The following is a 25,243-nucleotide window of genomic DNA, read 5'->3' on the forward strand; positions in this document are numbered from 1 at the left end:
CCAAGAGTAGCCATCTTCTACTGTGTCTGGAGTTGTGTCAGTTGCGTTCCCCGAGCCAGTCACAATATCTGCTCCATTCTGATTTCATGAGGACTTGTTTCTGTCTGGTTGTGTGTGGAAACGGATGCTGTTTAATACCTTTTCCCATGGCTTTTTAAATTCCTGAAGTTAAAATGATAACTGTAAAATGAATGACTCTGGAATCGACTCATTAAATGTGCTACATGAAAGACGTCAACATTACTAGCCCTGTGAATGGAAAAGGTTAAAAAGAGCACATTTTACTGTTCCATAGTCATGTCAGTGGTTTGTAGAGGTGTGATATCACCTTATCTAGAGATGGAAAAAATAAGCTAAAAGACAGTTACTGGCCTGCAGCTATCAAGTGGGTCAGTGGTGTAACTGGCAACCGAGGTTCTTCTGAATCTTGGTGCGCTGCATGGTAGCACTAGACCTTCAGATAAGAACCGTTACGAAGGCGGACTGTTTAGTCTAGAAGCTTTCTTCTAACTGTTCACTGAAAGGCACTTTATACCAGCTTCCAGTTTTGTAATAGTATTCCTTGGCATTAACCTACCTCTGAATCTATTCTGTGTCTATTAAACAATCATAATTTGGGATCTCTGGCAAAAGCCAATGTAGTTTGTTTTTCAGTTATGCAAAATCCATAAGAATATTTTCAAACGTAAAGAAACGCCATAAATTTTAGGGGTCTAATATGTCTGGCTGGCAGCTGCTGCAGATGTTGAGCATTGGCACTGGCTTTGCAGTTCTCTGCCAGTGGAGGTGAAGAGAAGCCCATTGCTAGGGCTGATGGGGTGGAATTTCACATTAGAAATCAGTCAGGTGCCTTCACCGATTTGAGCCCTGGAGCTTAGCTTTTGTTTGTATGAGCATCTCATGTAACTTTTTGATGTTTCACTTCAACAGCCTGCAATTTTTTCTTTTGAAGGGGGGGTGGGGGAAAAACTTGAAAAGAATAAGTAACTATTGGCCTTTCAGGGTTTGGAAACCTACTCATACAGCACCTTTTGATGTACAGAGATGCAGGTTTAACCGCAGGCTGCCACGTGCATTTTGGCAGGAGCGTTGTAATCGAGGATGAATGAGTTGTGCTATAAAGGATGAAGTTTTTGAAGGCCTTACAGACTGCAGAAGAGAGTCCAGCTAAAGCAGGATTGCAGGGGGGAGATTGGGTACAGAGCAGCTGCAGGTGGTCAGGAGCATCTGAAGCTTAGTTTCAAGGAAGGGCTGTGGGAGGGTGTGGGAGTATGGGGAGCGGAGCAGGAAGAGCAACCTTCCAGGCCTTGATATGAATGATTCACTTGTGTTAAGAAATGTCTTGTTGTTGTCGTCCCAACCCAGATATGAGTACCACTGGGCAGATGGGACAAACATAAAGAAACCAATTAAGTGCTCTGCACCAAAGTACATTGATTACCTGATGACTTGGGTCCAGGATCAGCTGGATGATGAAACGCTATTTCCTTCTAAAATAGGTAAAGTAAATAAGTAAAATTGAACAATGTATTTGGATTACAGTTGTACAAGAATATTCAAGTTTTACAGCATTAAAAGGTCTCCTAAATGACGGTCAAGTAGGGCAACTTTAAAAGGTTACATTATATATAGACACTTTTATCTCTTAAGATAAATTTTATGTGGTAGTACATAAACTCTGATCCATGTGTTAATAATCCTAATAAACATCTATCACAATTCTGAATGCAGGAAGTACTGTTTCTATTTTAATAACTGACTGTGGTGATGAAATCTGATGTTTTTTAATTTTGAACAGTGGGTTGTTTCCTTAGAAATAAGGCAGAGGGTCTCAAAACCTTACAACCAGTAATTGGTACGAACTGACAGCTTTTTGCTGCAGGAAAGATGTTTGGTCCTCATGAGAACCTTCTCCTAGGCCTTACCTCCAAAGAAGCTGAATTGCATCTTTGATCTTAAGTTAATGATTTTTTTTTTCTTTTCAAGTGAAGATGAAAGATGTATGTTTTTAAGAGGTTTCTTTCAGAAAAGCAGGAGGAAAATAATGAACAACCACCAGTTGGGAAACGATAACAAGAAGAAAACCCTGCTTCTAGAGGCACGAAGGACTATTTGTTCTAAAGCTCCTAATTGGCAGTTTTCCAGTACACCACTACTCATAGGCTTAAGATCCATTGTGGAAAAAGGAAGGGAGATAGCTTAATTGCTTTTATTTTGTGAATAGTTTTGAAGCATTTGACACATTTTCAATAAGCCTCTTCAGAGAAAGAGGGCCACCTGTCAGAATCAGGTGGCATTTGTTTTTACTTACAGTTAGAGATATGCAGAGAAGGCTGGTTAGTTTGGGAAGAAGTGACAAAAAGCTAAATCTTGCTTGCGCAGTAGATGTAAGCATGGTTTCTTCACATAGTATGGCATTCGTTTGAGTGTTTCAGGGTAGAGTTCAGAGCTGGGGTAGAAGTCCACTACGAATAGGAACGATATTAAATAGTGACGGTTAATATTGAAGTTGTGCTCAAAAAACTACATGAGGACTTGATCTTCCTTTAACTGCAGCGTATACGTTGCCAAAGACTTTTTTTCTTTTAAAAGGATGTATTTTTGAGAGGTAGTGATTCAGACACAATGGATAACCAACTAAATAGGAACTTTCCATGCGATGCAGCAGTCACTGAAGGAAATGCGATGTACATGTAAGCAGGGCAAGCTTAAGTAGGAGTATGAAAATTTTATTGCTGGGGTTTTAAAGCATTGGTGAGATCATGATTGGCCTACAGCATCCAGCTTGGGCCTCTGGCCTTCAGACAGGACTTCAGCAATTGGAAAGACTGCAGAAGAACTAAGCTGACTGGGAAAACTGCTATGTGATGAGAAGCTAGACAGGTTTAATCTTTTTAGATGGTTGATATATATCTTTTTTTAGCCTGCGGATGTGTCAACTAAAGACATTATTGCTCCCAGTAGCCGGTTGCGGTTTCCCAACCAATTGTAATAAAACTTGTGCACTGACAAAGATCTGCTGCTGAAACTGATTTTACCTGTCCTGGGTCATTTTCACTGAAATGACTGAAAGGAGCATGTTTCAGAGCACTTGAGCAGGCAGTTAAGAAAGCAGTAGCCTCTGCCTAAGGGATGGTGATGAGCTGGATGGAAACAGGAGTCTTTTTGCTGGGCACGAGACAGGTGGAAGAGAGCCTATTTCTGATTTCGCTTTAGCCAAGAGAAGTGTAAAACTCGATGGCTGGTATCAAAGGTGGTTTCAGTTACCTACACAAGGGTATCTGGTGTCCCTTAGAGTACCCTGTGGTATCTTGGACATGTGCACAGAGCCATTGGTGAGACTCGGAGCCTGCAGGAGACTTCCCCTTCTCTGGATGGGCAGTCAGAGGCCAGGCAGGTACTGAGAGGGTGTCTGTAAGCGCATTAGATTACCTGTGTTTGGGTATCTGAATCCTACCAGAAGGGAGGAAGATTCTGGGTCAGAGAAGGCTCTTCAGGGAACTGTACTGAGGCATAACAAGATTTAGTAGCTGGAAGGTGGGGCTAGGAGGGTTCAGCATAGAAATGTGGTCAGACTTGTCTTGGAAAAAGTTCATGAGCCACTGGTCTACTGAAGGGAGGAAAACTTCCCCTCCGGTCTTTCAGTGAGCTTGTTGTTGTGCGTCAGCCTAAGTACATTGTGTGATTTACAGACGGAATTGCTAAGTGAAACGGAACAGCCCTTCTTGTGCAGGAGATAGGGTTGGGTTATAATGGCTTTCAAAATACATGAACGTGGCATGGGCGTTTAAAAAGAAGCCATCTGTTTTCTTATTTCTAGGTGTACCGTTCCCAAAGAATTTCATGTCAGTGGCAAAGACAATTTTAAAGCGTCTCTTCAGAGTTTATGCTCACATTTATCACCAGCACTTTGATCCAGTGATCCAGCTACAGGAAGAGGCACACCTTAACACTTCTTTCAAGCACTTTATATTTTTTGTTCAGGTAAGTGTGGCAGGAGTATTGTGGTTACAATTCTATCCTGGAAAAAGCATCTATCAAAGTAATGCCCGTTGAGTTTCTTAACAGCTGGTGTGTTTGCAGGAGAGTCAACACCTACAGGACCCTAAGATAGTCTTACTCCATTTTTATGTATATTTACTGCTGGAAGCATTCAAGGGGTGGAAAAGTTTTCACCGAAGTATTTGTTTGCTACAAAATTGAATACCGAAAAGCGTTCCCTATCAAATAATTCAGCAGAACACTAATTGCTAACGAAAGAAAGAGGGAGGATGGCATGTGAAGCTAGATTGAAAAGAGTGTGCTTGCTTCAAAGCTACATTTCCCCCCCTCCCCTTATGAAAAAAGAGCATCTTCTTATGTTTCCTTCCTTTAAGTGGAGGGGGGGAAGCTTTAGGCAGTCGAACACTGCTATTCAGCTAATGGCAGACAGGCAGAGCATGCTGTAGTGGCTAAGCCTGAAGAGCCTACTACCACATAACTTGTAGCTGAATAACACTTCTCACCTGAGCTGCACGTATAAAACTCTGTATGTATGTCCTTCTCCTTGTCCTTGTTACAGGAATTCAACCTTATTGATAGAAGAGAACTTGCACCTCTTCAAGAACTGATTGAAAAACTCACCTCTAAGGACAGATAAAAGGAAGAGGATTTCTTCAAGTCACTTGTTTCTCTAAGCAAGCGTGTGGTATTTGTTTTTTGTTCTTTTGTTTTTTTTAAAAAAACAAGACAAAAACCTGTGCTGTTACTAATGACAGCCAAGATCTACTTTCTGTGCTTTTATTAAGGGAAATCTTTTATCTGTTAGTGACACGCGGTAAATAGCTTTTTTTTTTTTGATTGTTGTTACTCATTGTGGAATTTTAGCAGGTGCTGAGTGTTTATAAAGGAAACATGCTTGGTTGGGGGATTGACTCTGCTGGTGGATGGGTCCTTGTATTGTGTCAGTGGTAGCCCATTCTCATGAAGTCCCTAAAAGACTTGCTTACATTCTCTAAGTGCCTTGGCAGACTCACTTCTGAGGTGCAAAGCACATATAATACTGAACATTGCTGGAAACGGAAAACATGAACTAACACCCAGGACACTTACTGATACTTGTTTTAGAAAAATATATATATGCTTACACTAAAAAAAGCCATAACTTACTGAAATCAATGATCTCCAGCTTTTAATACAAATATTTCTCTTATTTTTTTAGAGATTAATATAGAATTTTTCAAAACTAGATATTTCTTATAAAGAAAAGCGATGGTGAAGTTCTAGTCGCTAAAGCGAAATGATGAAGGTGGTGTCAAAATTACAAAGAACCTGTGCTTAGCAAGGAGTTACATGTCTGTTGCCTTTGGTTTTGGCTTTTCATAGTTGCTTTTATTTCTTTAACAGCGAAGCATCAACTTGGGTCAGTTGCTTTTGTTATATTTCCTAGCATTTGCCAAATGAACGGTTAGTTTGCACAACTACAGTTAGGGGAAAATATTCAATACAAAAAAATGCCCTGGGGTAATACTAAGAAAAATCTAGCTTGAAATGATCTAACTGGTGAAATGATGTTTGTAAGTTATGAATAAAAAGCCTGGCTCTGTGGAGGAGCTCTCGTGGCCAGGGTTTTCTGTGGTAGGAAATGTATCTTGGAGGGAATATAATTTCATGGGCCACTTTGGATTTACGTTAGCCTGATGGTGTTCTCCCCCATTTAAAATTGCAGCCCGCCTCTAAGGAACTACAGCAGTTGGGAAAAGTGATAGGAACTTACTGGTGAATTTTTAGTGGTTGGTAATTTGGTAAGCACATCTTCTGTTTCTGGGAAAAACTAATCAAAATGTGGCCTTCCCCCACCTGGGGTGGTGTCGTTGCCTCTCTAGCCTTGTGTTTTCTCAAACCAGAAATGAGAATCGCCTGTGAGAAGTAAACCTCTGGGGTGGTCCACAGGCGATGACTTGGAAATTTCTGCTGCAATGGTATCAGTCAGGTTTCCCATTGCAGAAGCCCGTATGACTAGCACTCTTGTTCATTTATGTATCTTGTCAAAGCCGTTGTATTTTGGATTCAAAGCAATCTGTATTAAGTTCTGCAATGTGCTATCCATGATACCGCTAGTTGCCAAATACAGTGCGCTAGGTAGTTACTGTTGCCAGGCTTTGCTAGATTTTGACTCTGCAAAAACACCATTTGTGGACCTGAATAACATGAAGACCTTAACTGACTGGTGTATGCTAGACTGACTCTTGAACCTCTAAAATTTACAGGTGATGGCAAGGTTAGCATGTGACAGAAAAGTTGAGCTTACATTTTGTGTGCCTTTGCTTGACTGAAAATGCTGAGGAAAGTGGAAAACACTGTGCAGCAGCCTGCAAAATATGTAAGTGGCCATTAGTATAGCCAGCTAATAAACTTCTAAGCACAGTAATAAACATTTACTCATTTGGGAGACAAGAATCACTACTTTTGAGTTAAAATGATGCTTTTTGGAAGCATCTGAAGGTTATTCTAAGAACTATATTGTTTTCAATGGAGTTAAATTTCCTAGTCTGCTTAAACTGCTTCCTGGAGAAGCAATTTAATGTTTTGTTACCTCTTCTGTGTCTGTGTCTTTTTCTTTTTTTTTTTTTCTTCCACCTGAATAGACTTGAGAACAATTGAGAAAACCTAGTATTGAGCTAGAAACTGGCATTGTGTACTTGCTTCACTGCTGCTTATTTAGAAATGGAAACGTGGAGTGTTGCGTAGTGAAGAATGCTCGTGCAGTGGTGCTCCTACTGAATTTAGGTTTGGCTACACTAATGTTGGATAGAGAGGCTGCTTGCAAACACTTGCAGTTTAGCATTTGTAATTAAGACAGTGCTTGGCCTCATTCGAAGCTTCATTACAGTTCAAGAAAATGTAGAATGTGTTTGGCTCCTTTGCAGATCAATGTTGTTGCCCATTATAATCTGCTTAAAGGACAAGTGAAATTTTAAGTTATCCTTATGTTTCAGCTTTTTTTTTAATGTCATACAGAATTTCCAGGTTTTCTTAGTCTGTGGATGTCACACTTTTATATTCTGTTTTTCATAACATCGAGTGTTGGGATTTGACTGGAGTTATCACAGTCCACACTGAGTCAAGCTGACAGTGCAAAGAGAGCTTTCCCTCAAATGTTTTAACTAACTCCTAATTTAAAAAAGGTGGAGTAAGGTCTTATCCCTTCTCAGCCAATAAGGATCTTGACTTTCCCATGTGTGTACACACATGTGGGAGGAAAAGGGGGGAGACAGTCAATGTCCGTTACCTCTTTAGGGAGCTGGGGGTTGGAAAAATACGTGCAAGGCATAAGAAAATTAGAGGCAAAAGCAAACAAGAAGCACGAGCACAATTTGCATTCCTTTGGCAAGTCGCCTATGACTGCAGTATTCACCCCAGTGCTTTTGTCAGTCCTACTGTTCGTAGGACATACCTGGTCTGGCCAACAGTGGATTTCCCCATGCAGTTCTGTTGGCCAGTGGAAGACTCGGTCAGTGCTGTAGCACCTAAACGCTGCTGTCTGGAGTCAAGCAATGGGCTGATGAGGAAGAAGGAGCTCCCATAGGCAGAATATCCCATGTGTTGGACTAGGCAAGTACCATCCTGTTGAACAGTTGGAGAAAAAGCGTTCCTTTGGTATGCACTATCCTTTTTAGGTGCTGTATGGTACGTTGGACAAGGTAGCTGGGAATGCAGTACTTGTACGGACTGTGTGCATCATTTGTGATGTCTTTGCAGCTGCAGGATTGTTTTTAACCGAGTAGCATACCTGACATCTGCTCTGGACATGACTACGTAAGCCTGGTTTGGGAGCGGTAGGATGGCAGTGCTAGCTTTGGGTGCAGGGTTGGAGGGCTCTCTTAGTTCAGGACTGAATAACACAGAAGACCATCATCTTTTCAGTTACGGGAGCAGTCAGTGTCCACTTGACCACGCAAAAGCAGCTTAACTCCCAAATTTGAACTGCACGGTTTTAAACAGACTCCAGTCAGGTAGCAAGCTGAATTTAAGAACGTGATCTTACACACACACACAGCCTTTTATGCGTGCTTCTATGTGAGGAGTGTTTAATGACTGAAAATTTCCAGCTAGAGAGGTGTGAAGAGTGCTGCAGATGCAGTTTGATATTAAAAATCCTGTAAACTTTCCAGTGAAAACCGCTTTGCTGAGTTGAGTCAGTGCTGCTCAAGAGGCTGCGTGTGCATCTTCACTGTGCTGATAATGCTTACTGGAGAGGAGCCTTTTAACCAGTGCTAGAGCTCATGTTACCACATCACAGCAAGACACGAGAGTGAGAATGGCAGAAGCCTGCTCCAAGGTGCCAAACAGGAGATCTCCTCCAGTAGATTTAAAGCTGTCTCATTGGGTTGGTGTCATGTACCAGCAAGAAACTCAAAGAAAAATATTTCTAAGTGAGGATTTGCTTGGAGTGATACCAGTACAGGAGTTTTCATTTTTGGCATACTTCTGCTCGGAAGGTTGGTTTATTTTTTTTTGTGGTTGTTGGTGTGTGTGTGGTTTTTTTTAAATAGCCAATTCTAGAAATTCAGAGGCATCTGCTGCAGTTCAGCCAATTGGAATTAGAATGTATTACGTAAAAAAATTAGTCTTATGTGGATAGTGCATTTTTTGTATTGAGTATCTGGCAGTAGAAAACACTTGTACAGAATAGTTTCTAGGCATGTAATAAAAGCTTGGAGATCATGATTTGCCTGATAGCTGTATGAACACATTGTTTAATTATACAACACTTGAAAATAACAACATTAAAGATACGTATGCAGTGTTTGGGATTTAGTATCCCTATGCTGTTTATATTTGCAGCTTTTAGTTGTTTTTTTGCTTCAAAAAGATGTGGGACCAGAAGTTGATGTGTGTTTACACTCTTGAAGTAAGGGCACAGTGAAATGCTAAACACAAGTTGCCACGTTGTACAAATGGAATCCGGATCGAGTGAATGTGTTCATAAAATAGTGCATTTGTTGGGGGGAAGCGGGGGGACACCCCCTCACCTCCCAAATAAAACCCAGAGAAACGAACGCTGAACAAACCCCGCGCTGCTCTAGGCCCATGTTACTCATGGACTCTGTTATGTGTCATGAGCGCTTTGAGACAAAAACTTTCAGCTTGGTGGTCATGGGGAGCAGAAGGTGCTGGTGGGGTTAAACCAGGCTGGGCTGCCAGCGCTGGCTGCGGCCTTCCAGTGTAATAGGGTCCTTAAACTCCATAGTTTGTGGTGGTTTTCAGCTACCAGTGTATTAGACCATGTCAGTGATTTGGGTGGTAACTTCAGGAGGTCATCTACCTCGAGACGGGATGGGGCAAACTCTAAGTTCATCCAGTTCAGCCACCGTTGCCAGTGTTGACACTGTTTAGGTGGTGCGGCTACATTATGTTTGCAGAAATCATTTTTCAAGTCTTTCAAATTCAAGTCAGGGATATGAGTTAATCATGCAAATAGAAAATAAAAATGCCTCATTCTGCTGTTGCAGGTAGCTGAATGGTAGATGGAGAAAAGATGTTTCAAGGGGCAGGTGGCCCGTCTGCAAGTATCAAGTTTCTTTTACTGCTTACTATGCAATGTAGAGCTTTGAACTTTTGCTTTTACTTAAAGATATAGAGGAGCACTGTCCTAATTCAGTATTTAGGTACTGAACACTCTCCCAGTCTCCCTGACACTCATTTAACAGGTAAGGATACCTATTTGCTGCTATGGACTTTACTTACCTTTCAGATGGTTCCTTTCTGTTTCTTGCCCCCCCTGCCTTTCTCTTGAATCACCAGACACAATTTTATGATAAACACATCCTTTTTGGACAGTTGTTGTTCTTCTTGCTACCCTCTCCCCCCTTCCTACCTGCCAGAGTGCTGTATTACTGTATATAAACCGCCCCCTTTTAGTTGGACTATTTTAAAAGCTGCAGCACGAACACAGACTCCTTGCTTTTCTTTCGCTAAAAGATTCCCTGTTACACTGAACCTCATTTCCTTCACTGCTGATATCGGTTGTCTTTTTTCCAAACTGCACTACTAAAACCACTAGCAGTTTTATGGATGCCTGTCGTCTTTTCCTGGATATCTTCTCTTTTAAGATGAGACTAACATTGGTTATTTTAAGTGTTAAACCTTTTTATTTTCCCGCTTTTCTTACAATCTCCTCTTGCCAGGTTAAGATTGCAGTCTAGGTAAATATCAAATTACATTTTTGTTTGAAGAACCAATTCCCTAAATGGTTCATAGAGTATTGTATTTTTAGGGGAAATTAATTTTTATAGCCACTAAACTATACTCATTATTTTTGTACGTTTGCAACTTCTGACATTTTTCAGAGACATGTCGCGGAGGGAACACTTATTTTCATGGCTGTTTTACTACTTTGGTATGCTGCGGTTGTGTTGCTTAGTACCTAGAAGCACATACCTTGATGTGCAATGGAAGAGAGAGAAGAATGCAATAAAAGTGAATGAGGTTTCAATAAAAGGCCATTTTTGAAGGCAAAAAAAAGAAAGATATGACGAAAGCAACGCTAACCTTTCCTCCTTTAGAATCCTCAAATATATGGGAGAAAATGCAGTGTGAAATAGAAAATGTAAGATGAGAACCCTTACTGTAAGCTAACTGTGCCAATATCGCTTCAGTTTGTAGTCACTGATTGATACTTTAGTTTTAAATGAGAACAGCTTTTGATTAAAAAAACAAAGTTGAATGTCTGAAAATCTGCAACATGTTTATTTGAGAGTTGTAAATAATGTATACAGATGGTTGTATGTGATGGGACAAAATATTTAAATTCTAGGGTTTTTTTCAATAAGAAACTGAAGGCTGTTTATAAGAGAAAATAAATAGCTATGTTTGACCATGATTGTCTTTATTTCCTTCTTGAACTTGTTTCTAAATTATCTTCTATTTGTAGATAGATTTTTTTTTTTTCTGTATATTGTAAACATACGAACATTACACATACAAATTAGATTTTTGTAATTGCCTTGTCTGAATTTGTGAATATTTGTATTGCGGGCAGACACAATAGCAATAAAACAACCTGATACCCTTTTCATTTCCTTGTTTCATGACCTGAATTTCCCCAGTATAGACGGAGGTCACTGTGGATCGCCGATACCAAGTTTAGTAGCGCATTAAGTGCGTGTTAGCGCCGATGCCGGGGCGGTATTGAAAGCTTTGCAAGGAGGAGGGTGTCCTGTCGCAGCTGTAGCGCTCCGCTATCTCAGGACCCCGGCTTCACACGCAATACAGACTGGGCTTTTGGCTGTGCGCGGCAGCACAGGTGCCTCTTCTTCTTCCTTTCTTTATCCGGAAAGCCTCCTGTGACCCTGATGGCTGCAGCATTCCGCGTTTCCGACCCTTCCATCCGCATCCGATTCCCTCCACCTTCTCGGCTCCCGCCCGTAACTCCAAAGCACCCCCTCTTGAGCTAAGTCATCTCTCGCGGGCAGCTGCAAAGCGGTTTGGGCCATCAGGCTCAAAAGGTGGTTAAAAATCTTGCTTTTGCCTCAGTCCCCGCCACGGGTGGGTTTGGTGTGTGGTTGAGGGACCCTGCGAAGAAGGGCCTCGTCTCCGACGGCATTGGCAGCTTGCAGCCCGTATACACGGTTTCACAGCGTCAGTCACCGCTCCCGCCCTGCCTGTGCCTGCTTCATGGGCGTGAGCGTTTTTCCACGTTTAACTTGGTCCTGCAAGACCCAAAACGATCGTGCGCTGTGGCAGTAGTTTGGAACGCGCATTGTCACGACTGGGGTCGGTGGCTGCTTGGGAGGCAGGAGAGGTTTCAGCCATCACCCTCTGAACGAGTGGCCGCGATCTCCTTTGCCTCCCCCCTGCGCGTCCCTTCTACGGTATTCCTGGAAGGGTCTGAGCGGCAGTGGGTGCTGGCGAGCACCTTCCGTGCCCGCCGTGGCCTTGGTCCCGCTCTGGGTGCCGGCAGGTACCCCTGTGTTTCGGGGCAGAGGGACGCTTTGCCTTGGGGCGCGGGAGCCGCGGCCTGCATGCGGGGCAGGCCCGCTCCCGGGGCCGGGGCCGGCGAGCACCGAGCCACTCGCGGCAGCGCTGGTGCCCGCCCATCGATGCGCTTCTCTTGCCGCAGCTCTGCCTGGATCCGCAGCGCCGAGCTCGACCGCCCGCCCTGCCGGCTGCCGGCCGAGCCCCCTCCGCGCTCGCTCCGGCGGGAGGCGCGGGGCCTTTCCGCTCCCTTTTTGGCCCTCGCTGCCGCCCGTAGCGGCGCGGCGGGCCGGCCGCCCTGTCGCCGCCGGTGACGTTCTGTCAAGCCGGTCGCGCGCCAAATTCGAAGGCGGGAGCGGGCTGGGCGCGAGCGCGGCGGCGGTTATTTCCGTTGCGGCCGTTAGCGGGCTCGCGCGCAGGCGGCGGCGTCCCCGCTCCTCTGGCCGCGGGCAGAGCGCGGCTCTCCGCCGCCATGGCCACTCCTCCCAAGCGCGGCCGGCTGGAGGGCAGGATCAAGAAGATCGCGGTCGAGGGCAACATCGGTGGGTCGGGCCGGTCACCTCACCGGAGGCTGCCAGGGCCGGGGCGGTGGCCTGCAGCGGGGCTCGGGGGCTTCGGCTGGGCTCGGGGCCGGCACAGCCCGGCGGGAGCGGCAGGGGCCCTTCCCGCCGCAGCAGCGTGTGGCGGCGGGGGCGCTTCCACAAGGGTTTTCCCGCCTTTTCCCTGTGAAGAAGGCTTCGAGTCAGGCTAGGAGCCCCAAGGTAGCTGGAGAGTCCTATTGTGCGACAAAGCCAATTAATGACTGGAGGAACTCTACGCTGACGCCGTCGGAATTAGTGCTATAAAAATGACGAGATTTGGTGGCGGGGCGGGGGAAGCTTTCTGTTACAGCTTTTAACTTATTCGCCTTTTTAAAGACGCGTTGAAGTCTTGGATGAGACTTTTCCCACGCCTTTCCTGATGGGAACGCCTGGCATACATGCAGACCGTCAGGTCACACTTGTAACGTTCAGGACTCCTGCTAATTAACAAGAGAAGCCTGTTGAACTGTTGTGGAGGGCAGGAAAAGTTATGGGCTGTTCATAATGAGATGCTCTTTTTCGTTTTTTGGGGGGTTTTTTTGTTTGTTTTTTTAGGCAAGAGGCTGTGCTTAAAATTGAGGATAGGAGGTGCCAGGGTGTCAGTTTGTTTACTGTTACATACTTTGGTGGTTGGTAGTCAACTGCTTGGCCTCTCTCAAGTTAAAGTATCTCTCTTTAAAATTTTCTGAGCTTTTTTTCAATTGGCGGCAGTTTAACCACTTCCGTGCTGTAGGAGCTAACTGGTAATGCGTCTTTGTATCTTCATTTGAGAAACCGGCACTTCTGCTTTATGTTTCTTTCATCATTGCTAGCCTCTTCCCCCCCCCTTCCTAAAATAACTTAGGAAGACTGCAACTTCATGCCAGAGACTGGACCACTAAGTATCTTTAAAAATTCAACACTTGGTGTTCTAATTGCAAATGTAACTTTCTATAACTTAGGTAATTGATCTGGGCTGAGGCTTGTTGTCATTGTTGATTTGTGTTAAATTTGATACTGGTGTGGTGTGGTACAACATAAAAAAGAAAACCCCTGTTGCTCAATTAATTGATGATACGCAATGGTCTCTGATTCATGCTTATCATGAAGTCAAAGGTATGTGGGTGTGGGAGACTCATTTATGGGACTTGAAACTAGGAGACTAGAGTTGTATAGTCATTACATTGATACTGTTGGTGTTTTTTGACTGCCATTCTTCCTGAATGTTTTTTCTACAGCGGCAGGGAAATCGACATTTGTGAGTTTTCTCAAACAAGCTGATGAGGAGTGGGAAGTTGTTCCTGAGCCTGTAGCTAGATGGTGCAATGTTCAGCAAAACTCTGAAGAGGATTGTGAGGTATGGGAAAAGAAACTAAGGTGAAACTTTTAAAATAAAACAAAACCAAACCAAACCAGTCAAATGTTCTTCTAATTTCAGAAGAGCAATACATATTTGATAGACTAGGTATTTTAGAAAACGTATGTGATAGCAATGCTTTCGCTGATTCTTACCGTAATATTTGAGTTCCTGTTTTCCAGTCTGCTCAGTGTATTATAGAATACATGTTACTCAACATCAGGATGTAAATTATAAAAGTGGTAAAAGCCTGTTCTATTTTATGTATAAAAGCAACGGATGGATAAAAGTTAGGCACAAGTTACTTTTAGCAACTGTGAACTAACCAAGTGAGTGCAGAGGGTTGCCCAGGTGTCCTGGAAGGTGTCCTCTAAAATGTCTAGGAAATAACGAACTACGGCTAAACTGTTTATAGTGTTGTTTTTTGTGGCAGCTACCTGTAATTCTGTTGGCAGTCCAGCTGCTACCTGGTGGCCAAAGTCATCGCTGCGTAGACAGCTTTTGATGAACTGTAGAAGATTTTTTTTTCTTTAGATCTGGCAGAAAGTATAACGTATTTTGGTTAACTACATGTAAACTTTTAACAGAGGTGTGTTGTTTCTAACTTTTCCTCAGCTACATTTTTTCAAAGTTAGACAGCTCTCTTTTTTTTTTTTTCTTTTTTTTTTCTTTCTTCGTGATACTAAAGTAAATCCAAATACAAAACCAGACTCAAGTCCTTTCCTTTAAGAACTAAGCTAACAAGCTAGCTTAATAGACTTGAACTTCAAATTAAAGATTTTTTTTTTTTTTTTAATTTACTGTGGTGGCTTGATGCCAGCCAGCAGCTAAGGACCCCCACAAACACCAGCTCACCCCCCCAGCAGAGCAGAGAAGAGTATTGGAAGAGAGAAGGCAAGACAATTTATGGGTTGCTATAAAGGCAGTTTAATATCAACTGTCAAATAACAAAGAGAAAGAGGATGGGAAAGGAGTGATGCCAAGGCAATTGCTCACCTCCTAGACGTGGACCAATGCCCAGGCAGTCTCTGAGCAACAGCTACCCTGGAAGACAAACCCCTCCCCTCCTTCTTCTTGCAGTACCTGAGTTGAATTGCTGAGCATGACCTTCGATGGTGTGGAACATCCCTTTGGGCAGCTGGGGTCAGCTGTACTGGCTGTGTCCCTCCCAGCTTCTTGCCCACCCCAGCCCACTTGCTGGGGGGCAGAGTGGGAAAGGGAGAAAGCCTTGATGCTGTGCAAGCACTGTTCAGCAACAGCCAAAACAGTGGTGTGTTATTAATGCTGTTTTAGCCACAAATGCAAAACACGTCACTGTATGGGCTCTTATGAAGAAAGTTAACTCCATCCCAGTCAGGTCCAGTAAGCTTAACGTAAAATTTCAAATCCATCATAACCACCCCTGAAGTTGGACTTAGTAATTTGCTCTTTTCTCCTTTTGCTTTGGCTAGTTTGCAGAAATATGATGTTGTATGTGACTCCTAAAATTATTCAGGAAACACTTAAAAAAAGGTTCCTAAAGATAAGACTGTACTCCGTGTGTTAAGCTGTTTGTGCAGGTGTCTGTAGGTATCTCTTGCAGTCTTGTGTGCATTGGCAGTAGCCTGTAATGGTCTCCTTGCTGTTGGCTAATTCATGCGGTAACAGCAGCAGCTGCCCTAAAACAGCATGGTACTACACATGGGTTTTGTTTCCAGTAAGAATATTGTACAGCTTGAGCAATAAGCCTCTGCCTATTTTTTCCCCTTTTCCTTCCCTTTTCTGAGAAAAGTTTTCAGCATTCAAGACCTTGGTTATTACTTTTTTTACATAGTTTAATAGCAAAAAGTAGACTTTCACTTTTCCGTCTTTAATAAAGCTGGTACTTTCATTGTCTCACAGTACCGGGGTGGGGGGGAAAGATTTGGGAAGTTCATTTTTACGTGTGCATATTCATAAAAGAGGTGTGTCTTACTGCTTTTGTAGTTGTTAGTTCTTACAAAAGTTGCACCTGGAATACTTTAGATGGCTTAGTACTGTGCTTTTTAATACAGTGTTTTTCAAGGATCTTAGAATCTTTTCCAGAGGGTATTTCTATATCTTATTTCTTACTGGTGAAACTGATAAATAAGGTTCTGCTGATTTGTGAAGGTCACTGTAGCTGCATCTTCTCTGCCTGATTGTGGAGTAGGGGGGCATATCCTGGATAGTGGAACCAGGCCACGTCCCCTGTCCCTAGCGGACTTCTGTCCTGTGCCAGCTAGGGCTCTTTCCAAGCAGTTCCCAGCCACCGTTTGGGCAGTAAGACAGCACGGGGGCTCAGTGGGAAGTGCACTGCATGTAGCTTACCTCCTTTTGGAGGCTTAGAAAGTTTAGTGCTGTGGATATTGCTCGTCTGCCGCTTCACCACAGTGTCAGAGCGTGGTGCTGGGCATGTTTGGTTTACTAGTGTAGGTATGGTTGCGGGGAATTAGTGATGAGAATGAAACCGGGAATTCCACTGTCTTAGTGGCTATCACGTAGGTGTTGACCTCTATCTCTAGATTTTTGAAAATATGTCAATATTTGGATTTGGTGCTAATGTAGCAAAAAGATTCAGACAAAAGCAGTCATCTTTGGTAGGCTGTGTTTTCTAGTAAAACTGAGGCGACAGCTTTCTGTTTCCCTGCGCTTCATGCAGTAGCTGCCTCGAGGTGTTTGATCTCCCTTGTGGGCTGAGGGAGCTCTTTGGCCTGGAGTCTGTTCTGAACCTCCCAGATAAGACGAGAGCATAATGGTATCTTAAGATGCTGCGTCAGCAGCTGTTACCATAGGAACTGCAATAAACAGATGGAAAAACACGAGCCCAACTTTTTACTCTGACGAGTGTGAGTTAAGGAGTATGGATTTTTCTACAATGTTGTTGACTTTTTGTACTGATAGGATGTTTGGTTTTTATTAGAGCTTGTAAATAGTGATCAAAGTGTTTTGGCACTTGAGCATTTTGACATTGTACGTTGCAGAGCTGCTTATTCAGCTCAGCGCCATAGGAGGAATAACGTTACTGGCATTTATGCCTTGTATTACAAATAGGCTTGAGAGGTAAATGATGCGATTGTAAACCTGAAATAAAGGCTGAACAGCTTTCACGTAGTAGAGCGATTCTGTTTTACCTTCATCATCCACGTTCTCAACTTAAAGGGACACTGTATTTTGTTTAAAACCAGGAGCCGACTGCATCACAGGAGGGTGGCAGAAACGTGCTTCGGATGATGTATGAGAAACCAGAGAGGTGGTCTTTCACTTTCCAGACATACGCGTGTCTCAGCAGGATCCGGGCTCAGCTCAGATCCCTTGATGGCAAACTCAGAGAGGCGGAGAATCCTGTGGTCTTCTTCGAGCGATCTGTCTACAGTGACAGGTGTGTTGGACTGAAGTCCTTAACGTGAAGATCAAAATACTCCTAAGTAAAATGCATACATAAATAGCAGAGTGTGGCTGAGTTTTGTACCTCCTTTCGTCATAATTTTGATACTGGTGAATCGCAATAACCTCAATAAGTGATTTGTTATCTTTCTCTCGTTGGTGTTGACAGCGAAGTAAAATTACTGGTTTGGGGGTTTATAGTTTTGTTGTATAACCTTGATTAACTACATGTAGTTTCTCATTCTTCCTGGGTAGGTTTTTTTATGATTTGTGCATGCACATTTCCCTTCAGAGAAAAGGGGGGGAGCAGACATCAAGAAGAGTCAAGAGCAATTGCTTTCTTTGTCACTTAGTCTTGTTTGCTTTTATGCTTCTTGAAGCACGCCTAGCTATTTCATATTGCCGTACCCTGTGTTTTTGGATTTGGAAGGTTAGATTTGATAACTAAATCCCATCACATAATCCTTAGGTGTTCACTGTGTTCTACTACATTGTAAATAAATGACCACAGTGTACAAACCAGTGGTGGTTTGTAGATTACTCCTGAACAGATACCTGAGCTGCAAATGTTGCTGCTTTTTGTGGACGCTGCTCGGGGCACCTGCAATGGACATAGTTACAGGACGAGGATACCAGCTCTTTATTTCCAGTCCAAGCATACATCAAAGAAGTTACAGAATTACTATGCTCAGCTTCTTTTCTAGTTACTGTGCAGTACTTCAGGCAAAGTGATAACTGTGGTCAAGCTGATTTTTGTTTACATTACTATTTTGTGTTCACAGATACATCTTTGCAGCTAATTTATATGAGTCTGATTGCATGAATGAAACTGAATGGACTATTTACCAAGACTGGCATGACTGGATGAATAAGCAGTTTGGTCAAAGCCTAGCACTGGATGGGATCATTTATCTCAGAGCCACTCCTGAGGTGAGTAATAAAAATTTATGAGTGCACAGAGAATGCGAGTACATGTTCTGTGCCTTGCCTGTGAAATGGGATCTTTGTCTATGCTTCATAGTATTTTTTCTAAAAAAATCTAGGGTTTAACTACGATTCTAGACGTTTTTTATGATAAAAGAATAATATGCTTGCAGTCAACTCCAGTAAGGTCACAATTGTGTGTCATTGCATATCACTCTTATCTTTGTTTTAGAGATTGCTTTGAAGGTCTCGGGCAAGGAAATAGTTGAAGCATTCTCCTTGAAATGTAATCTTCTCAATCTTGAGCTACCCTTATGTTTCACTGTAAGAGTCCTAATGGTTAGAGTTCAGTTCAGTATTCCCCTGAAGACTATAATACTTGAGTTATGACTAATACAGTCTGGAAATTCTTAAAAAAAGAATGTTCTTTCCAGTGTAGCCTGTGTATTTTTAAATAAAATGTGATGATAATAATTTTCTAATTAGAAAAACAGAATATATGACGAGCAAACCAGAAAATACCACTGGAACTAAAAAAAAAAAAGGAAGGTAGAAAATAGCTATAGCAACACTGCTGTGGTAGATATAACAATGTATAGTTAATGTCACAGCTGATTTGGGGGGGTGTGGGAAGCCCTTTTGCCTGGAGCAATGGAGCTAAGCCAGATGAATGCACCTACTGTATGTGAGGCTTTATGACAATGCTTTGATCTTTGGGCATCTCATATTTTCTAAAAGGAGAGAACAACATAATGACTATATCTTTTGAGTATGAAACTTACATGAACAAGAGAAAAACATAAGAGTTGAGAAGAGCTTTAACTGCAGTAATTAACTTACAGGTCACTTCTGTACTTCCTTACTTGCAACTTTCATGCTTTCAACTTCGTTATTGCTGTAAACAGCTGCGTAAGGTAACATGCTAGAGTGTCGCTGAGGGCTTTTATACTAGGCTTGCTATTGAGGGATATTTTTTTTTTCTCTTTAAGTCAAGATTGTCTATTTAAATTACTAAGTACAACAGTGTTAAACAGTTTTGGTTGGCCTGTTATTGAGGCTTTGGATGTGTTTAGGACAGGAACAAATGATTTACTACATTTGAAAACTGGGTTCCTAAGAGCCAGAAATATATAATGAGATTTTGAAATGCCTGTCTGTAATGTCAAATGGATATTTCTGTGCTCTTTTAATGCAAGACACTGGTACCCCTTCTTTTAATCAAGAGCTTATTTGAGACCTTTCCTGGTAGTGGAGAAATAATGCGATACATTTCCTTGGGTCCTTCTTGGATTTTGTGTGTAGTCTGTGGGCTCCATCAGCTGAGCATGGCATAATGTTTCTATGCTCCTAAGGTAGTTAGCAAGTTGAATATTCATCTTTGGCAAAGAGTGGCACATTGAGCATAGTAGGAAGGGTTGGCAAAAAAACCTTCAGCAAACTAGACTTTCTCTGTAGGTCTGCAAGAACAACCAATTTTTTTTTTTTTTTAATATCTTTTGCCTTTAGAAATGCTTAAATAGGATTTACTTGCGTGGAAGAGATGAAGAGCAAGAAATTCCCATTGAATATCTGGAGAAGCTTCACTACAAACATGAAAGTTGGCTTCAGCATAGGACACTGCGGTAGGGTTTGTGTAGTAGTTACTTAAAGAACGGTAAATCTTTGTAAGGACGTTCCATAATGCTTTTTCCACCAGTGAAACTTCAGCTTTTCCTATGATATGTAAAGTTAAACTCCAGGAATATTTCTCTTTATACTTCCTTAGTAGTATTGGCTTTACAGCATGTTAATTATTGCTAGGACATGCAACATGCCTTGAGTTCTCCTCATGTAGAGCTCTGAATAGCAGAGGATTCAGCTGAACTAATTTTAATACACAGTTTAATTTAACGTTAGGTGCTGGAGGAACAGAATGTTCAAGAATCAATAATATATCCTAGGAGCTGCGCTGTAAATTCAAGCTGCTTTATATTCAGAATTCATGGCTGTAATTTACATATGTGGTTCTTTTAATGGGATTCTTAACAATGAAAATGCTGACAGAGACTTGAATGATGTATACTTTTTTCCAGCTAGTAATATGTTCTTTGTTCCTATCCCAATACAGAACGGATTTTGAATATCTACAGGAAATACCTATTTTAACGTTAGATGTTAATGAAGACTTCAAAGGCAAAAAGGACAGATATGATCACATGACTGAAAAGGTAAAACTCCACAAGCAGAACAAACTGATGGTTTAGGTTTATTGCCAGCATGTCAAAAGGAATTCAGGATACTTCTGGTGTCTGTATAGCATTCTTTGAAGTCAGACTAGGCTTAGAACCTGTGTTTCTTCATGCTATGTCCTACATTAATTTTCCATTTAAACAAAAAAAAAGGGGGGGGGAGAATATTCCAGGCTTTGAGAATATTCCAAAGTTTGAGAAGACTTTCACTAGTAGCTTTGTTGGCAAAGATAATTTCTAACTTAAAAAACCCTCAACTTGTTAAAAGAACTGTTATTTGCTATGTCCTGTTTCTAACATTGTGCAGGTAGCCTAAGAAATGTGATGGGGGTGGGAGAAGATGAGGGTAGCTGCTGAGGGAGAGAGAAAGAAGGCTACACAGGTCCGAGTTGGATGTCTGGGGTAAAACCTTCCTTATATTAGGTGTGAAAGTGTCTAACCTACAGTGCTAGTCAAGAAAAGAATTTCAGTTCCAGGCACTGTGAAAATACAGTGCAAAACCATTACAATGGAAAATTGTAAGATGAGGTCACTGAACCTGCAGCCAAATTTTGATCCAAAGCAGTGAGCCAATGGCAAACTATTTCAGGTTTTGTAGATATTTCTAGATAAATGAAAGAGACCGTGGGCTATCCTCTCTTCTGGTTAGCGTGTCACAGCGAAGGGCGGTACAGCTAATGCAAATAGGCATCCTTTGCTCTAAAAATACACTTCACTGTATAATCATCCTTCTAAAATATTTAAGTCATGGAGTTACATTCAGATAATGAGCAGTCTTCTAGCCTGCTGCAATACTGCTTATTTTTAGTCTTGTTTATTAAATTGGCACTATCATTAAAGTTTTTCCCTTCAGTTGTGTTTATTAAAGTGTTACTCAAAATCCTGCTCAAAAGCAGTGGTCTGAAACTTCAGGGAGTGCTTTTCAAATGTAGCTTTTTATTTTGTTTAGGAAGTAATGCCAAATATATATTAGAAGTATTTCTTATTTTTATTTGAAGGCATGGGAAAAAAAATGTCTATTTGATACAAAAAGAATTCAAGTTGAGATTTCTGTTTGCATTAAGAAGATCTAATCCTTAGCACAGAAAGATGTGATATATATTTTAAAGCTAGGCCAAACCACCACCATTTTAACTGCTCAGGTGTCTGGTATTTGAATCAGGATGAGATTCAGCTGAGGACGACTTGACTTTTATTTGAGTAGTTGCAATGAGTTACAGACCTTAGCAATGGTATGTGCACATTTTTCCGCTCTTTGGAAATAAATTGGTTACCTCATGAGAAAAGCAGCATTGTCCTTTGATCTCGGTTTATCCACTGAGAAGTAGAACTGTTCACCTGATTAAAACCAGCCTTCATCATATTTGCTCTTTTAAAGCTTGTTAATTGATGGAATGACTGGACATTGCAGCTGTGGAGTGAATATGCACCATCTGCACCATGAGATAAGGCCAAGCTCGGGCACCTCAATAGGGATTTCGGAGAAGTTTACTCATCTGTAGCTGTTGGGTTACCTGGGAGCAGCCCAAGCCTTGTGTTGGCCTTATTTTTTGGCATTTCCTAAGTGGAGTCCCAGAACTGTTAAACTCTTCATGAGGCTGGGTGCTTTGGCCTTTAGTATACGCTTACGTCCAGTGGGGACCCAAAACCTATATGTTTCCTTCTCACCTCTGTTGCGATGCTCGTTTTCAGAGACGAGTCCTGCAATTATGCCTAGTGGGTAAATCGTGATGAAGTTCATCAGGCAGTATTACTGTTGCTACTTTCTAAAGCGGAGGGTGGCTTTCTCGTGATACCTTTCAAGTTAGGGTATTGGCACAGTTACGTGCTCCCTTCTCTACGTGAAGGGATTTGATCTCTTCCCGCCCCCCGCACCTCCTTGAGCCCTGAACTAGGAAGGGAAGGGTCACAGCTGGAGAACGGGATCCAAGATCTGTTTCCATTTCACAGCAAGAATTTGGACAAAACGTTTACAGATGCGCTCTGTGTATGAGAGCCTCTGCCAAAAGAAAATACCTTGTTTTCTAGTGAATTGTCAGTTCCTTTCTATGGAGTAGGCTGGCTTGAGTGGACAGAGAAAAATGCTCCCAGTTAAGACTATATCAAGTGTGGGTGCTAGGATGCCCTTGAAATGGAGAGGTAGGAGTTTTGTGCCTAGAGCCTGTAGTCCTTGGGTTTTGTATCTGCTGGGTTGTTGTATTTTAAAAAAGGTGTCCTGGCCCTTGCTGCCACCTCTTCCTACCTCTATGCTTCAAAGGGAGGGAGTCATTACTCTCTTACTTTTGGGGAGGGGGAGTGGAGGGGGCACAACAAAAAGGCACGCATACCTGTGGCAAGAAGCGTGTTCTCAGCACGTTGTCTTCCTGCAGCCTTTGCTAGTGACCTGAATTTAAGATGTTGTCTCAAGTGACCACACTTACAAGCGTAATGCTAGCCCGCTGCTTGGCACGCTGCCTGTTTTGGATCCAGTTCTCATGCGATTGCATGGATTATTTGAGGTGCTGTGGTGCTCTGTGTAGGATCACAGACTTCTGACTCAAGGTTCTAGATAGCATTCTGTGGGCCAGAAGGTCACTATTAATTTTTAGGTAGCTGGAGCCATTTGAGCAACTCTTCAAATGCTGGAAATGGAGTTCAACAGTAGCTGGAACATTTATGGCATTGTTCTACAGTATCGCGTTTTTTCCAAGCACTATGGTTTTGCTAGGTATTGTTTTATTCTTTATTTGCCAACCTCAAATTCCAAGGACCATACTCATTAGGTGCCCTGGGTTGTTCATTGACATTAAATATGGACGGTGTTCTGGTAGTGGGTGTGCCTTGGTGTTTTCCAAATGACAGATCTTTTGAGGTGGTCATTATCTTCCTCGTGTTTAGGTTAGACCTGCTTTTAAGATAATTCATTTGCGATGTAGGGCTGTAGTTTAGTACCACGGGAGGAATGAGTGTCATTCCGATGCGTCTTTTTCTGCACCTGCTAAATTACAGCTACCACGGCTGAAGAAGTTCTTGATGGACAAGAAATGGCATAGCCGAGCCTAAGGTTATTTTTCCCAGTTCCTGTTTCTGTAGGTAGTAGTAAAGCATAAAGTGATGGAGAGGTAAATGTAGTTGCTGTATGTTTCTGTTGCTAAATACTTCATTTGATTGACAATATTTGTTTCTTTTTGCAGGTCAAAGAATTTTTGAGCACGTTATAATCCTCTTTGAAGCACAGGCAGAGTCAAACTGTTCCAAACATCTGTGCGATCAAAGTCTGAAGTATAGCTTCTGCTTTTATAGAAGGCCTCTGGAGAGGCAGGACTCAATCCTGTTGATTTAATTGTGAGGAACAAACAAACTTTGTGAACAGGGAAATTATTAAATAAATCAGTAGGTCTGTTCAGTATTATGTTAACACACAAAAAATCTGAAGCTACTAGAATTCTGAGAGTTCCCAAATATTGCACCTGCTTCTAATCAGACCGATAAGTTCTTCGGGAGTATTTTATTCTATTTTTTAATTTATTTTATGCTCAGTAGCTATGTAATTTTCAAGAAGGTAGTGTTTTTTTTAGATCTGTTGAGCGTTTTTTTTAGTGGAATTGATTTGTAATGGATGTCTCATTGTTCTGAGCAAGAAAAAAGTAGAAACCAGTTTTGCTGGTGAGGGAATTTTAACATAACCTGGAGTTTAATATTGTAAGGTATAAAAAAAATGTTGTCTGACAATTTTGATAGATGAACTTCTTCACAGAGTACGCTGAATTAAAACAAATTCAAATATGGCTGAAATTCTGTAAATGTCAAATTAGTGCTTATATCTGTTTTCATTGTGCACTGCAAACTAGGATATTAAGAAGCTTCCCATTCTCTAGCATGTTTGGGTGGGTTTTTTTTTTTCCCAATTTTTTTTTTAACTCCTTTTCCTGTAGAGGAGGAGTTTAACTTCTTTTCCTATGGAGGAGGAGTTTTAACTCCTTTTTTTTAACTCTTGTCCTACAGAGGAGTATGTTTGCTTGATGGGTACCGTAAAAGGAAGAAGAAAATTTTGCAAAGGGCCTCCATCTGTAAATGACGTGTTTCTAAACATTTCCTTAATCACGTTTTGGATGTCAGAGGTGGCTTCCTGCTTTCTTCTCCATTTGTTAACTAGGCCTTCTGGGTGCTTATACAAGATGCGGCAGTATTGGAAGTAGGCTGTCCTTTCTCTTCTTCTTGTAGTAAGAAGGGGAGACCTTTGTGGAGTAGCTGCTGTTCTAGGGCATCTCGTTTTATCAACTGAGCCGCTTCTGTTCCAGGTGCAGAAAATATAAACTACACAGGGTACACATCTCAAGTACTGTGTTTTATGAGCTGCTTTGTTCTGCTTTAAACATTTCTGACTGATTGCACAGTTGGCTTTTGAATGCACAATTTTATTGCAAAGCATTGTATTGTCTACTGTGGTGTTACCTGCTAATTTGAGATGAAATTTCTTCCTTTGTGGTTGGAATTGTGCTGGTGTTCTCTAACCGTTGACTGAAAAATAAAAGTGGTTGGAAAGACTTTTTCAGTGCTTGATAGTGTTGGCTCCCTTGTCTCATAAAAGAAATAATGTTGTAGATTTCTGGTACGTGATACTAATACAATGGGTGAATTTAAGATTATGTATTCTCAGAGTATTTGGTGTACAAGTTCTCCAAGCTTTCTGAAACACTCCGACTGGCTTCAGATTGTCTTCATGTATGGGAAATGATCTTATGGGATAGAGACACAGGATTATATAAAAGCTATCATATGTATAACTTGGTGATCAGTAGAAGTGTTTTGTATAATATTTATGTTACGGTGGAATGCAGCAATAGTCCAGT

The 25,243-nt window shown here is 41.9% G+C and overlaps 2 protein-coding genes across 3 annotated transcripts in view; both read left to right on the forward strand.

Annotated features, from left to right (window-relative positions):
- Nucleotides 1-11,059, forward strand: part of MOB1B (MOB kinase activator 1B) — a 44,305-nt gene extending 33,246 nt beyond the window's left edge. Inside the window, exons 4-7 of one of the 2 annotated variants that reach the window (XM_075501322.1) lie at nt 1,366-1,499; nt 3,821-3,984; nt 4,562-4,687; nt 9,495-11,059. In XM_075501322.1, the coding sequence (XP_075357437.1) occupies nt 1,366-1,499; nt 3,821-3,984; nt 4,562-4,639 (376 nt within the window). In that variant the 3' untranslated portion in view covers nt 4,640-4,687; nt 9,495-11,059. Of the gene's footprint in view, nt 1-1,365; nt 1,500-3,820; nt 3,985-4,561 lie in introns of both variants that reach the window. The other variant, XM_075501321.1, reaches the window with a different exon arrangement.
- A 1,061-nt stretch (nt 11,060-12,120) lies between these two features.
- On the forward strand, nt 12,121-24,938 carry DCK (deoxycytidine kinase). The gene is made up of 7 exons (XM_075501320.1): nt 12,121-12,500; nt 13,757-13,875; nt 17,061-17,254; nt 18,042-18,189; nt 19,690-19,805; nt 20,291-20,390; nt 23,585-24,938. The coding sequence occupies exons 1-7, from the start codon at nt 12,431-12,433 to the stop codon at nt 23,609-23,611; spliced, it is 774 nt and encodes a 257-aa protein (XP_075357435.1). The 5' UTR covers nt 12,121-12,430; the 3' UTR covers nt 23,612-24,938.
- Nucleotides 24,939-25,243: the final 305 nt, after the last annotated feature.

Source organism: Mycteria americana, chromosome 4 (assembly GCF_035582795.1).
Source record: "Mycteria americana isolate JAX WOST 10 ecotype Jacksonville Zoo and Gardens chromosome 4, USCA_MyAme_1.0, whole genome shotgun sequence".
Lineage (NCBI taxonomy): Eukaryota > Metazoa > Chordata > Aves > Ciconiiformes > Ciconiidae > Mycteria > Mycteria americana.

Excerpts from the sequence above, each read along its gene's own strand:
- DCK (XM_075501320.1), top strand. The coding sequence starts at position 12,431 with ATGGCCACTCCTCCCAAGCGCGGCCGGCTGGAGGGCAGGATCAAGAAG. Across the intron at positions 12,501-13,756 it reads CGCGGTCGAGGGCAACATCG|CGGCAGGGAAATCGACATTT; the intron begins GTGGGTCGGGCC and ends TTTTTTCTACAG. Across the intron at positions 20,391-23,584 it reads ATGATCACATGACTGAAAAG|GTCAAAGAATTTTTGAGCAC; the intron begins GTAAAACTCCAC and ends TTCTTTTTGCAG.